The following is a 13,097-nucleotide window of genomic DNA, read 5'->3' on the forward strand; positions in this document are numbered from 1 at the left end:
GTCAGGTAGCGTGATGCCTCCAGCTTTGTTCTTTTGGCTTAGGATTGTCTTGGCAATGCGGGGTCTTTTTTGGTTCCATATGAATTTTAAAGCAGTTTTTTCCAATTCTGTGAAGAAAGTCATTGGTAGCTTAATGGGGATGGCATTGAATCTATAAATTACCTTGGGCAGTATGGCCATTTTCAAAATATTGATTCTTCCTATCCATGAGCATGGTATGTTCTTCCATTTGTTTGTGTCCTCTTTTATTTCACTAAGCAGTGGTTTGTAGTTCTCTTTGAAGAGGTCCTTTACATCCCTTGTAAGTTGGGTTCCTAGGTATTTTAATCTCTTTGAAGCTATTGTGAGTGGGAGTTCATTCATGATTTGGCTCTCTGTTTGTCTGTTACTGGTGTATAAGAATGCTTGTGATTTTTCCACATTGATTTTGTATCCTGAGACTTTGCTGAAGTTGCTTATCAGCTTAAGGAGATTTTGGGCTGAGACAATGGGGTTTTGTAAATATACAATCATGTCATCTCCAAACATGGAGAGTTTGACTTCTTCTTTTCCTAACTGAATACCCTTGATTTCTTTCTCTTGCCTGATTGCCCTGGCCAGAACTTCCAACACTATGTTGAATAGGAGTGGTGAGAGAGGGCATCCCTGTCTTGTGCCAGTTTTCAAAGGGAATGCTTCCAGTTTTTGCCCATTCAGTATGATGTTGGCTGTGGGTGTGTCATAAATAGCTCTTATTATTTTGAGATACATTCCATCAACACTGAATTTATTGAGAGTTTTTAACATGAAGGGCTGTTGAATTTTGTCAAAGGCCTTTTCTGCATCTATTGAGATAATCATGTGGTTTTTGTCTCTGGTTCTGTTTATATGCTGGATTATGTTTATTGATTTGCATATGTTGAACCAGCTTTGCATCCCAGGGATGAAGCCCACTTGATCATGGTGGATAAGCTTTTTGATGTGCTGCTGGAGTCGGTTTGCCAGTATTTTGTTGAGGATTTTTGCATCGATGTTCACAGGGATATTGGTCTAAAATTCTTTTTTGGTTGTATCTCTGTCAGGCTTTGGTATCACGATCATGTTGGCCTTGTAAAATGAGTTAGGGAGGATTTCCTCTTTTTCTATTGATTGGAATAGTTTCAGAACGAAGGGTACCAACTCCTCTTTGTACCTCTGGTAGAATTCGGCTGTGAATTCATCTGGTCCTGGACTTTTTTTGGTTGGTAGGCTATTAATTATTGCCTCAATTTCAGAGCCTGCTATTGGTCTATTCAGGGATTCAACTTCTTCCTGGTTTAGTCTTGGGAGAGTATAAGTGTCCAGGAAATTATCCATTTCTTCTAGGTTTTCTAGTTTATTTGCGTAGAGGTGTTTATAGTATTCTCTGATGGTAGTTTGTATTTCTGTGGGGTCGGTGGTGATATCCCCTTTATCATTTTTTATTGTGTCTATTTGATTCTTCTCTCTTTTCTTCTTTATTAGTCTTGCTAGCGGTCTATCAATTTTGTTGATCTTTTCAAAAAACCAGCTCCTGGATTCATTGATTTTTTGGAGGGTTTTTTGTGTCTCTATCTCCTTCAGTTCTGCTCTGATCTTAGTTATTTCTTGTCATCTGCTAGCTTTTGAATGTGCTTGCTCTTGCTTCTCTAGTTCTTTTAATTGTGATGTTAGTGTGTCAATTTTAGATCTCTCCTGCTTTCTTTTGTGGGCATTTAGTGCTATAAATTTCCCTCTACACACTGCTTTAAATGTGTCCCAGAGATTCTGGTATGTTGTATCTTTGTTCTCATTAGTTTCAAAGAACATCTTTATTTCTGCCTTCATTTTGTTATGTACCCAGTAGTTATTCAGGAGCAGGTTATTCAGTTTCAATGTAGTTGAGCGGTTTTGATTGAGTTTCTTAGTCCTGAGTTCTAGTTTAATTGCACTGTGGTCTGAGAGACAGTTTGTTATAATTTCTGTTCTTGTACATTTGCTGAGGAGTGCTTTACTTCCGACTATGTGGTCAATTTTGGAATAAGTGCAATGTGGTGCTGAGAAGAATGTATATTCTGTTGATTTAGGGTGGAGAGTTCTGTAGATGTCTATTAGGTCCGCTTGGTGCTGAGTTGTGTTCAATTCCTGGATATCCTTGTTAACTTCCTGTCTCGTTGATCTGTCTAATGTTGACAGTGGTGTGTTAAAGTCTCCCATTATTATTGTATGGGAGTCTAAGTCTCTTTGTAAGTCTCTAAGGACTTGCTTAATGAATCTGGGTGCTCCTGTATTGGGTACATATATATTTAGGATAGTTAGCTCTTCCTGATGAATTGATCCCTTTACCATTATGTAATGGCCTTCTTTGTCTCTTTTGATCTTTGATGGTTTAAAGTCTGTTTTATCAGAGACTAGGATTGCAACCCCTGCTTTTTTTTGTTTTCCGTTTGCTTGGTAGATCTTCCTCCATCCCTTTATTTTGAGCCTGTGTGTGTCTCTGCATGTGAGATGGGTCTCCTGAATACAGCAAACTGATAGGTCTTGACTCTTCATCCAATTTACCAGTCTGTGTCTTTTAATTGGACCATTTAGTCCATTTACATTTAAGGTTAATATTGTTATGTGTGAACTTGATCCTGTCATTACGATATTAGCTGGTTATTTTGCTCACTAGTTGATGCAGTTTATTCCTAGCATTGATGGACTTTACATTTTGACATGTTTTTGCAATGGCTGGTACCTGTTGTTCCTTTCCATGTTTAGTGCTTCCTTCAGGATCTCTTGTAGTGCAGGCCCGGTGGTGACAAAATCTCTAAGCATTTTCTTGTCTGTAAAGGATTTTATTCCTCCTTCACTTATGAAACTTAGTTTGGCTGGGTATGAAATTCTGGGTTGAAAATTCTTTTCTTTAAGAATGTTGAATATTGGCCCCCACTCTCTTCTGGCTTGGAGAGTTTCTGCCAAGAAATCTGCTGTTAGTCTGATGGGCTTCCCTTTGTGGGTAACCCGACCTTTCTCTCTGGCTGCCCTTAACAGTTTTTCCTTCATTTCAACTTTGGTGAATCTGACAATTATGTGTCTTGGAGTTGCTCTTCTCGAGGAGTATCTTTGTGGCGTTCTCTATATTTCCTGAATTTGAATGTTGGTCTGTCTTGCTAGGTTGGGGAAATTCTCCTGGATGATATCCTGCAGAGTGTTTTCCAACTTGGTTCCATTTTCCCCCTCACTTTCAGGCACACCAATCAGACGTAGATTTGGTCTTTTCATATAATCCCATACTTCTTGGATGCTTTGTTCATTTCTTATTCCTCTTTTTTTTCCACACTTCTCTTCTCGCTTCATTTCATTCATTTGATCTTCAATCACTGATACTCTTTCTTCCAGTTGATTGAGTCGGTTACTGAAGCTTGTGCATTTGTCACGTATTTCTCGTGTTACGGTTTTCATCTCTATCAGTTCTTTTAAGGTCTTCTCTGCATTGATTATTCTAGTTATCCATTCATCCATTCTTTTTTAAAGGTTTTTAGTTTCTTTGCACTGGTTACATAATTCCTCCTTTAGCTCTGAGAAGTTTGATTGACTAAAGCCGCCTTCTCTCAGCTTGTCAAAGTCATTCTCCGTCCAGCTTTGTTCCATTGCTGGTGATGAACTGCGTTCCTTTGGAGGGGGAGATGTGCTCTGATTTTTTGAATTTCCAGCTTTTCTGCACTGCTTTTTCCCCATCTTTGTGGTTTTATCTGCCTTTGGTCTTTGATAATGGTGATGTACTTATAGGGCGTAGGTGTGGGTGTCCTTTCTGTTTGTTAGTTTTCCTTCTCACAGTCAGGACCCTCAGCTGTAGGTCTGTTGGAGTTTTCTTGAGGTCCACTCCAGATCCTGTTTGCCTGGGTATCAGCAGCAGAGGCTGCAGAAGATAGAATATTGCTGAACAGCAAGTGTTGCTGTCTGATTCTCACTCTGGAAGCTTCGTCTCAGTGGTGTACCCTGCCGTGTGAGGTGTGAGATGTTGGTCTGCACCTAGTGGGGGATGTCTCCCAGTTAGGCTACTCAGGGCTCAGGGACCCACTTGAGCAGGCAGTCTGTCTGTTCTCAGATCTCAACCTCCGTGCTGGGAGATCCACTGCTCTCTTCAAAGCTATCAGACAGGGGCATTTACCTCTGCCGAGGTTTCTGGTGCTTTTTGTTTAGGTATGCCCTGTCCCCAGAGGAGGAGTCTATAGAGGCAGGCCGGCCTCCTTGAGCTGAGGTGGGCTCCACCCAATTTGAGCTTCTTGGTAGGTTTGTTTACCCACTTAAGCCTCAGCAATGTCGGGTGCCCCACCCCCAGCCTCACTGCCACCTTGCAGTTAGATCTCAGACTGCTGTGCTAGCAATGAGGGAGGCTCCGTGGGCATGGGACCCTCTGGGTCAGGTGTGGGATATAATCTCCTGGTGTGCCATTTGCTAAGACCCTTGGTAAAGCGCAGTATTAGGGTGGGAGTTACCCGATTTTCCAGTTGTTGTCTGTCTCAGTTTCCCTTGGCTAGGAAAAGGGATTCCCTTCCCCCTTGCACTTCCCAGGTGAGGCGATGCCTTGCCCTGCTTCAACTCTCACTGGTCGGGCTGCACCAGCTGACCAGCGCTGATTGTCTGGCACTCCCCAGTGAGATGAACCCCGTACCTCAGTTGAAAATGCAGAAATCACCCGTCTTCTGTGTCACTCACACTGGGAACTGGAGGCTGGAGCTGCTCCTATTCGGCCATCTTGGGTGTGCCCTCTTATATAGTATTTTTAGATATTTTTAGATTGGTACATTTTTCAGATTATTAACCTGTAAGATTGCCTCAAATGGCTCTTGTTTGTTCTCATGGCACAGCCTCATGGTCTGAAATAATTACAAATCCTGGCTTCACCTTGTTTTACTTTTGCCTTTTATCCTAGTTAGTCTAATATTTATATTGTCATTACTGTTCTATTTTTGTTTCCATTTACCTGATGCATCTTTGCTCAATTTTTTTATTTTTAACCTATTTTCCCCATTTACTTCTAAAGAGAAGCAAGGAACTATTGAATGTCCTAGAAGAATAATTCACTGTAAATCATCATCTCTAGGATGATACGTCACTGAGGCAGTCTCTTCTCACAAATTCTGAACAAATTGAGAAGTCCAAGCAATGGCACACAGATGCCAAAATAGCACCTTAATACTGTCAAGGCTGAAGTGAAGATGTAGCTTACTGTAAAAGCAAAATTGACCTATAGGAATTAAACTAACCTAACCTCCCAAGTCTTAGGCAATAATTGAACCAACCACCTAAAGTTTACAGCATGGGGCAGGCAGAGAGATTACCAAAAGGAAAAGATGGAAAATCTTTTTTTTTTTTTTTTTTTTTTGAGACAGAGTCTCGCTCTGTTGCCCAGGCTGGAGTGCAATGGCGTGATCTCAGCTCACTGCAACCTCTGCCTCCTGGGTTCCAGTGATTCTCCTGCCTCAGCCTCCCGAGTAGCTGAGACTACGGGTGTGGGCCACCACACCCAGCTAATTTTTGTATTTTTGGTAGAGATGGGAGTTTCACCATGTTGACCAGGCTGGTCTCAAACTCTTGACCTAGGTAATCCACCCTCTTTGTCCTCCCAAAGTGCTGGGATTGCACGTGTAAGCCACCACCCCCAGCCAAGTTTTAGTTAATCTTTACAAAATCCAGTGAGGTACTTATATTGCCTTTTATAGATGAAGGTATTGAGGCTCAGAGTTTCAGTATCTTGCCCAATCTGTAACTCCTATATAGAGAATGAGAAGACATTACTCTAGTTTCTTACCTGCTACAGTAGGGTTATACATGCCAAGTACAGTTATTCTACCATAATGTTTTCTTTATTCTATTTGCAGAGGTGCTGATAGTGAAAGAAAGTTTAAGTTGTCTCATCTCTCTATAAAGTCCACTGAATGTCTACATGTGCATTGCCGAGGATTAGAGACCAGCTTGGCTGAATGTACTTTTACTAAGAGAAGAACTATGGATTACCAGGATTTAGCTGATGTGGTGTGTTACACACAGAAAGCAGGTTGGTGGAGTATTTGCCAGTTATTTTCCCTTCCTTGAAGGTTGTTTATTTTACACCAAGCCTATAGTAAACAAATGATCGATGCCTAGTTGCCAGTCACAGAGGCAATAATATAGATTATATCAAGTTTTGGGCTTTAGAACCTAAATTGGTGCCTTTCCCCATTGTACCATTTGCCATTCAAACATTGCCTCTCTACAGGTTCATAAATGGGAAGCAAAGTTACCTGATTCCCCTTGCTTCATTTGATCATCTGGATTAAAGTTACTATAGCAAGCACAAGTCAATCAAACATAAGAAGAAACCTCAGCATCTCCTTTAAATGGGCCAGCATATATGAATTTATTTAAAACCTTTAAGTGACCACATCGGTGCCTCAGTTTTCAGGCAGTCATTGCCACTTTTCTCCCCCTTCATGACACCGGAATATTTTAGTCATATGTGTAGTTTTAAAGACCAAACCTATACCCATCCCTTTTCAGTGCTAAAAACAAGTACCATCAAAATGTAAACAAATGGCACTGCCCAAGCAAGTCTTGGGAGTAGGGGTGAGGATGAGTGTAGCAGCATGAAAGAAATGGGTGGAAACCAGTGTTTGTCAGTGTCAGCATGTACTCTTCATTCCTCCCCATCTCAGCAAATACAGACTTTCACAATAAATACTGACTTTCAGAGATAATAAAAGAGCCTCCGTAAGCCAGCTTTGACATTTATTTTCTGTATGAGTCATATATACTATGTTGATAACACCGATACATTTTATACATTTTTTTGAAGTTTAACTTTCTCTTAATGACTCAGTTATCCCAAAAATCTGATAAAGATGTCATGCCACCACTCCATAAATACATTTCACAAAGATAATTCCTGCTTTACAGATTCTCCAACGAATGACTCCTTTCAGTGCGTGAATGGGAAATACATTTCTCAGACGAAGGCCTGTGATGGTATCAATGATTGTGGAGACCAAAGTGATGAACTGTGTTGTAAAGGTAGACATAAATCTAGCCTCTAAATCCTCTACATTCATTTTTCTGACTAAAAGAGGAAAAACAACTTTACTATTGAATTTCAGATTGTGCCTCATTCAATTTTAAGGAATGAAAAAACCTCTCCTACTTATGTTTGCACAGCATGCCATGGCAGAAGCTTCCATTGTAAATCGGATGTTTGCATTCCAAGCCAGTATCGATGCAACGGTGAGGTGGACTGCATTACAGGGGACGATGAAGTTGGCTGTGAAGGTAATTTAAAGTCTTGGAGTGACTTTTTTCATTATTGAATCCAGGGATTCTGAAACTTTTCTTTAGGTAAAGTATAATCTTAAGGGGACCATAGATGGGTGTAGCAGTAGGAACACTGAGTGGGCATTTGCAGAACTATGGAATGTTCATCTCCCCATATTTTCATCCACTGAATATCTGCTTGTTATTTCAGAACTTTCTATTAAAAGATGTTCTCACTGCACATACAAAAAATAGACCATTAGAACCAACCCCTAAGTACCCATTTTCTACCTGCAAGTTATTGATAGTTTGCCCATCTTGTTTATCTGTCTTCCAATTTGTTTGTATGTATGTTTGTTGGAGTATTTTATTTTATTTTATTATTTTATTTATTATTACTTTTTTTGAGGTGGAGTCTTGCTCTGTTGCCCAGGCTGGAGTGCTGTGGCACAATCTTGGCTCACTGCAACCTCAACCTGCCAGGTTCAAGCGATTTTCCTGCCTCAGCCTCCCAAGTAGCTGGGATTACAGGCACCTGCCACCATGCCTGGCTAATTTTTGTATTTTAGTAGAGCAGGGTTTCACTGTGTTGGCCAGGCTGGTCTCAAACTCCTGACCTCAGATGATCTGCCTGCCTCAGCCTCCCAAAGTGCTGGGGTTACAGGCATGAGTGACCGCACCTGGCCTGTTGGAGTATTTTAAAGTAAATTTTAGATATCATATCACATCATTTATATGCATCTCCAATGATAAAAGCACTATATATATATATATATACACCATTCTCTCATTAGTATATCTGAAATCTATTTTAGATATAATAATTCACTATATTAATAATTCACTAACATCATTTAGTAACAGCCATGTTCAAATTTTATCAACTGTCTCAAAAATGTCTCTTTTGAATGAATATATTCAAATCACGATCTAAAAGAATCTCAATGTTCTGTTTGGTTATTACATTTTTAAAGTCTTCTTTATTCATCAAGAGTTATCTTTCCCCACCTCCCTACCCCAATTTTGTTCATACTATTAATTTTTTTTTTTTTTTTAGAGAAACTGAGTCACTTGCCTATAGGATACTTCTTATTCTGGATTTAAAGAGACTTGATTATAACCAAGGTTTTGAGCTTCAAGTCAATGACAAACATTTTTTTTAAGAGCAAGGTTTAATATCTTAGGCAAGAATTATTTTTATTTTCTTTTTTTAAGACAGAGTCTTGCTCTGTTGTCTAGGCTGGAGTACAGTGGCACAATGCAGGCTCACTGCAACCTCTGCCTCCTGGGTTCAAGGGATTCGCCTGCCTCAGCCTCCTGAGTAGCTGGGATTATAAGCGTGTGCCATCATGCTTGGCTAATTTTTCTGTTTTTAGCAGAGACAGGGTTTCACCATGTTGGCCAGGCTGGTCTCGAACTCCTGGCCTCAAATGATCTGCCTGCCTTGGCCTCCCAAAGTGCTGGCATTACAGGTGTAAGCCACTGTGCCTGGCCTTAGGCAAGATTTCTTGATGAGTCTTGCATGTATTTCCTATTACACATCATGTCTTCGTGTCTGGTTGTCCCTCCTCTAGTGATGCTAAGATGATTATTTGATCAACTTGGTGTGTCCATTTCAAAGCGCCCCACAATATTTTGCCTAATGGCTTTAGCAGCCTTTTAAGTTGTTGCCTACATCCATTTTGTCAGTAGGGGCTGTAAAATGGCAATTTTTAATTTTATCATGCCTTCTGCACTTATTAACTAGAAATCTATTGAGAGGCAGAATAATGCTTAATTCTTTCCTTTTACTTACCAAGTTTCAAAGCAATGAGTTGGTGTTCTGGATACGTTATCTCCAATGGTGAAAAATATTCTTATGTACCTATTCTAGGCTATACAGACTGACTCTTTGCTTCCATCAGTGCTTTCTGGAGGAAAAATCTCTTTATTATATTTATTCATTTACTTGATGAATATTTATTCAGTTGCTACTATGTGTGCCAGTCCCTGCCTTAGGTGCTGGGGTTCCATTAGTGAATAACATTTCAAAAATCCCTGCCCTGGCCAGGCTCAGTGGCTCACACCTGTAATCCCAACACTTTGGAAGGCATGTTGCTGGGATTACAGGCATGAGCCACTGCACCTGACCTCCTTTTATCTTTTTAAAATCTATTTCAAAAACACATTTGGCCACTATCATTGTTACTTCAGTTTACTCTTATTTAGGGATGAGCTCTGCCTTTGCATTTTAGTAATGCTTCTAACTATTAAGTTGTACTGATCTGAAATTTAATAATTTGTGCATATTTTATTCAAATCAAAACGATCTCTTTGCTATAGTGAGTTTTTTGTTTTGTTTTTAGCAGCTAGACATCCTACAATTCAAGGTAAATCTATTCTTACAGAAAAATTCTATTACTGAAGAAAACAGAAATAAGGTGCGATGGTTTTCATGACATGTATAGTATATTGATATAGTGTGCATTTTCTCCCAGTTAAAAATTATCCTTTGATAAATTTTTTGGTTTTGGTTTTGTTTTCTTCAGGCTTTGCATCTGTGGCTCAAGGTAAAATTTTTATTACAATTTGGGGATATTAAAAAATTGAAACAAAACTCAGGTTCTATGGTCTTCTTATATTTTAATGTAACTGTTAATGGAGCATGATATGACCACATTTTAGCAATAATCCAACCTGAACATTAGTTTAGGCATAGAGGCCTTTTCTCAGTGTGATAAACTCACTCTCACACACCCCATCCACAGCCTGCTGACCAAAACACCACCCAGAGTGGACTCTTCCCTGCCCATTTCACCTTTGCCGAATGCCTTTCTCCTCTTCATTTTCCCTCAAAATCAAGGTAGTGCCTCAAGGAATTGCAACCGGAGAAAAGATAACATCTTTTCATGATAGGCATTTTCTTATTTACTTGCATCAGCCAGATGTCCCCAAATCCTCTAGCTCTTTGGGACCACCCTTTTTAAAAATATTCATGCAAATGGCCGGGCACGGTGGCTCACGCCTGTAATCCCAGCACTTTGGGAGGCCGAGGCGGGCGGATCATGAGGTCAGGAGATCAAGACCATCCTGGCTAACACGGTGAAACCCCGTCTCTACTAAAAATACCAAAAAAAATTAGTTGGGCGTGGTGGCGGGCGCCTGCAGTCCCAGCTACTTGGGAGGCTGAGGCAGGAGAATGGCATAAACCCGGGAGGCAGAGCTTGCAGTGAGCCAAAACTGCATCACTGCACTCCAGCCTGGGCAACAGAGCGAGATTCCATCTCAAAAGAAAAAAAAAAAAGAACTAGAAAAATATTCATGTAAAATGACTTATATCCCCAGTTCATATAATGTCAAAGTTCATGATCCTCCTCAGGATTTCTTTCTTTCTTTTTTTTTTTTTTTTGAGACAGAGTCTCAGTTTTGTAGTCCAGGCTGGAGTACAGTGGTGCGATCTCAGCTCACTGCAATCTCCACCTCCCGGGTTTAAGCAATTCTCTGCCTCAACCTCCCGAGTAGCTGAGATTACAGGCATGTGCCACCACACCTGGCTAATTTTTATATTTTCAGTAGAGATGGGGTTTCACCATCTTGGCCAGGCTGGTCTTGAACTTCTGACCTTGGGATCCACCCGCCTCGGCCTCCCAAAGTGCTGGGATTATAGGCATGAGCCACCTCCTCAGGATTTCTTAGGATTTCTGAGGGACTGGCTAGCTCAAGACCACCCTTTGCTCTAAATGCCTATTATTTCACTGTATTCTCTCTCACTGGTCATTTTGCCCTCTGAAGCTGCTGTTCCTCCTCCTCCTCCTCCTTCCTCTGCTTCTTGTTCCTTTTTCTCTCTTCTTCTTTTTCTCCTCCTTATTCTCCTCTTCCCTCCTCCTCCTCCTTCTCCTCTTTCCTCTGCTTCTTGTTCCTTTTTTCTCTTCTTCTTTTTCTCCTCCTTCTTCTTCTCTTCCCTCCTCCTCCTTCTCCTCCTTCCTCTGCTTCTTGTTCCTTTTGTTCTCTTCTTCTTCTTTTTCTCCTTCTTCTTCTTCTCTTCCCTCCTCCTCCTCCTCCTCCTCCTCCTCCTCCTCCTCCTCCTTCTCTATTCCTTTTTTCCCTCCCTCCCTCCCTCCCTCCTTTCCTTCCTACTCCCTCCCTAGTTTCAGATCTCAGGGGCAATGTGATGCGTTAATGATACTCCTCAGCTGCTTATACATGATCATCAGGGGTCAAGCAAGGTCCCTGTCTTGTTTGACTCATTTATGCCTCTTTATCACTGTACCTTACATCCGTTCCTCTCCCCTGATAGGCAATCATTTCTAAGTGACTTAATATGTACGTCTTTTTGTTTGCATGCATTCTTATCCAATGTGTATTGTTGTTTTGCAAGCATACATTTTTTATTCATATAGTATTGTGTTGTAGATCTGTATTTCCTTTTTTCTTTTCACAACTCATTACATTTTAAAGACCTGTCTGTGTTACTTTGTGTTCATCTAATTTGTTGCCTCTAACTGCTGCATAAAATACTCCACTGTGTTTATCTTGCACAATTTACTCTCCACTTTCTCAGTAATGGACTTTCAGCCCACAGTCATACTGTGATGAATATCCTCTCCTTAAGTGTGTGTGGGAGGATTTCTTTGAGGCATCTAGCTGGGCGTCTTCTTTTGTGTTGCTATAACAGAATACCACAGACTGGTTAATTTATTAAGAAAATAAATATATTTCTTACAGTTTTGGAGGTTGTGAGGTCCAAGGTCACAGGGCCCGCATCTGTCAAGGGCCTTCTTGCTGCATCATCCCATGGCAAGAGGTGGAAAGGCAAGAGAGCAAGGGAACAAGAGGAGTCCGAACTCACTTTTATATATAACAAGCCCACTCTCACTACAACTAACCCACTCCCGAGATAACGACATTAATCTATTCATGAGGGAAGAGCCCTCATGACCTAATCCCTTCTTATTAGGCCCCACTTCCCAACACTGTTGTGTTGGGTATTAAGTTTCCAACACATGAATTTTGGGGGACACACTCTCAAACCATAGTAGTAAGTTGAGTCTTGGAGTATGCATATCCTTAATTTAACTACCAGTGCCTGTCTGTTCTTTGGCAGTGCTGTTATATACCAGTCGTTACTTCCACCAATAATGCCTGAGGGTTCTCTTCAACCTCACCAACATCAAGCATGTTTCTCCCCCTGTCAAGTGATGGCATTGTTTATTAACTTGAATTTTTATATTAACAAATGATTCTGAGTTTCTCTTCATGTGTGTACTGACTTTTTAGTTTCATCTTCCTTTTCTTTTCTCTATCCTTTCACTGGTTCACATCCTTTGCTTAATTTTATATTTCTTTCATTGTAATCTTTCTTACTGATTTTGCAAGGGTTCCTTTTACAGTCTAGAAATTAATCCATTATCAGTTTTAAACATTACAGATACCGTCTTCCATGCTGTCTCTCATCTGTTAACTCTATCCATGTGAGATTTGTTGAATAGAAATCCTTAATTTTTATATAATCAAAGATGTACTAGCTGTTCTTCTAATACCTAGTACACCTCAGCTTTGATTATATAAAATCAAGTTAATGCTGTTCTTCTAATACCTAGTACACCTCAGCTACACTTGACTTTCCCATCTTCCTTTGTTGGGTATTGAATGTAAATATTTGAGTCGTCTCTGAATCACAAGGGTGCTTTTGTAAATGCATCTGAGCAAAGCCTCTCTCTGCCCTAGAAAACAACTTAGGTGTGTGGCATAACGAACACTCATAAACCTGTCCCAAAGAGAACTTGGCAAGCTCAGTGACAAGACACAGGAATGCAGCAAAGTGACGCTGCCATTCTGAGCTATGCTATCCCCAGCCATATCCTCATCCA

At 40.5% G+C, this 13,097-nt stretch overlaps 1 protein-coding gene across 6 annotated transcripts in view; it reads left to right on the forward strand.

Annotated features, from left to right (window-relative positions):
* The window catches only part of CFI (complement factor I), a 58,728-nt gene that overhangs the window by 33,956 nt on the left and 11,675 nt on the right, over positions 1 to 13,097 (forward strand). For 2 of the 6 annotated variants that reach the window (XM_021938707.2, XM_021938702.2), the window contains 5 exons: positions 5,847 to 6,022; positions 6,901 to 7,014; positions 7,156 to 7,266; positions 9,594 to 9,617; positions 9,777 to 9,797. In XM_021938707.2, the coding sequence (XP_021794399.2) occupies positions 5,847 to 6,022; positions 6,901 to 7,014; positions 7,156 to 7,266; positions 9,594 to 9,617; positions 9,777 to 9,797 (446 nt within the window). The remainder of the gene's footprint in view (positions 1 to 5,846; positions 6,023 to 6,900; positions 7,015 to 7,155; positions 7,267 to 9,593; positions 9,618 to 9,776; positions 9,798 to 13,097) is intronic. The other 4 variants (XM_021938708.2, XM_021938705.2, XM_021938703.2 and 1 more) reach the window with 3 other exon arrangements.

The sequence above is a fragment of the Papio anubis genome, chromosome 3 (genome assembly GCF_008728515.1).
Source record: "Papio anubis isolate 15944 chromosome 3, Panubis1.0, whole genome shotgun sequence".
Taxonomy (NCBI): Eukaryota; Metazoa; Chordata; class Mammalia; order Primates; family Cercopithecidae; genus Papio; species Papio anubis.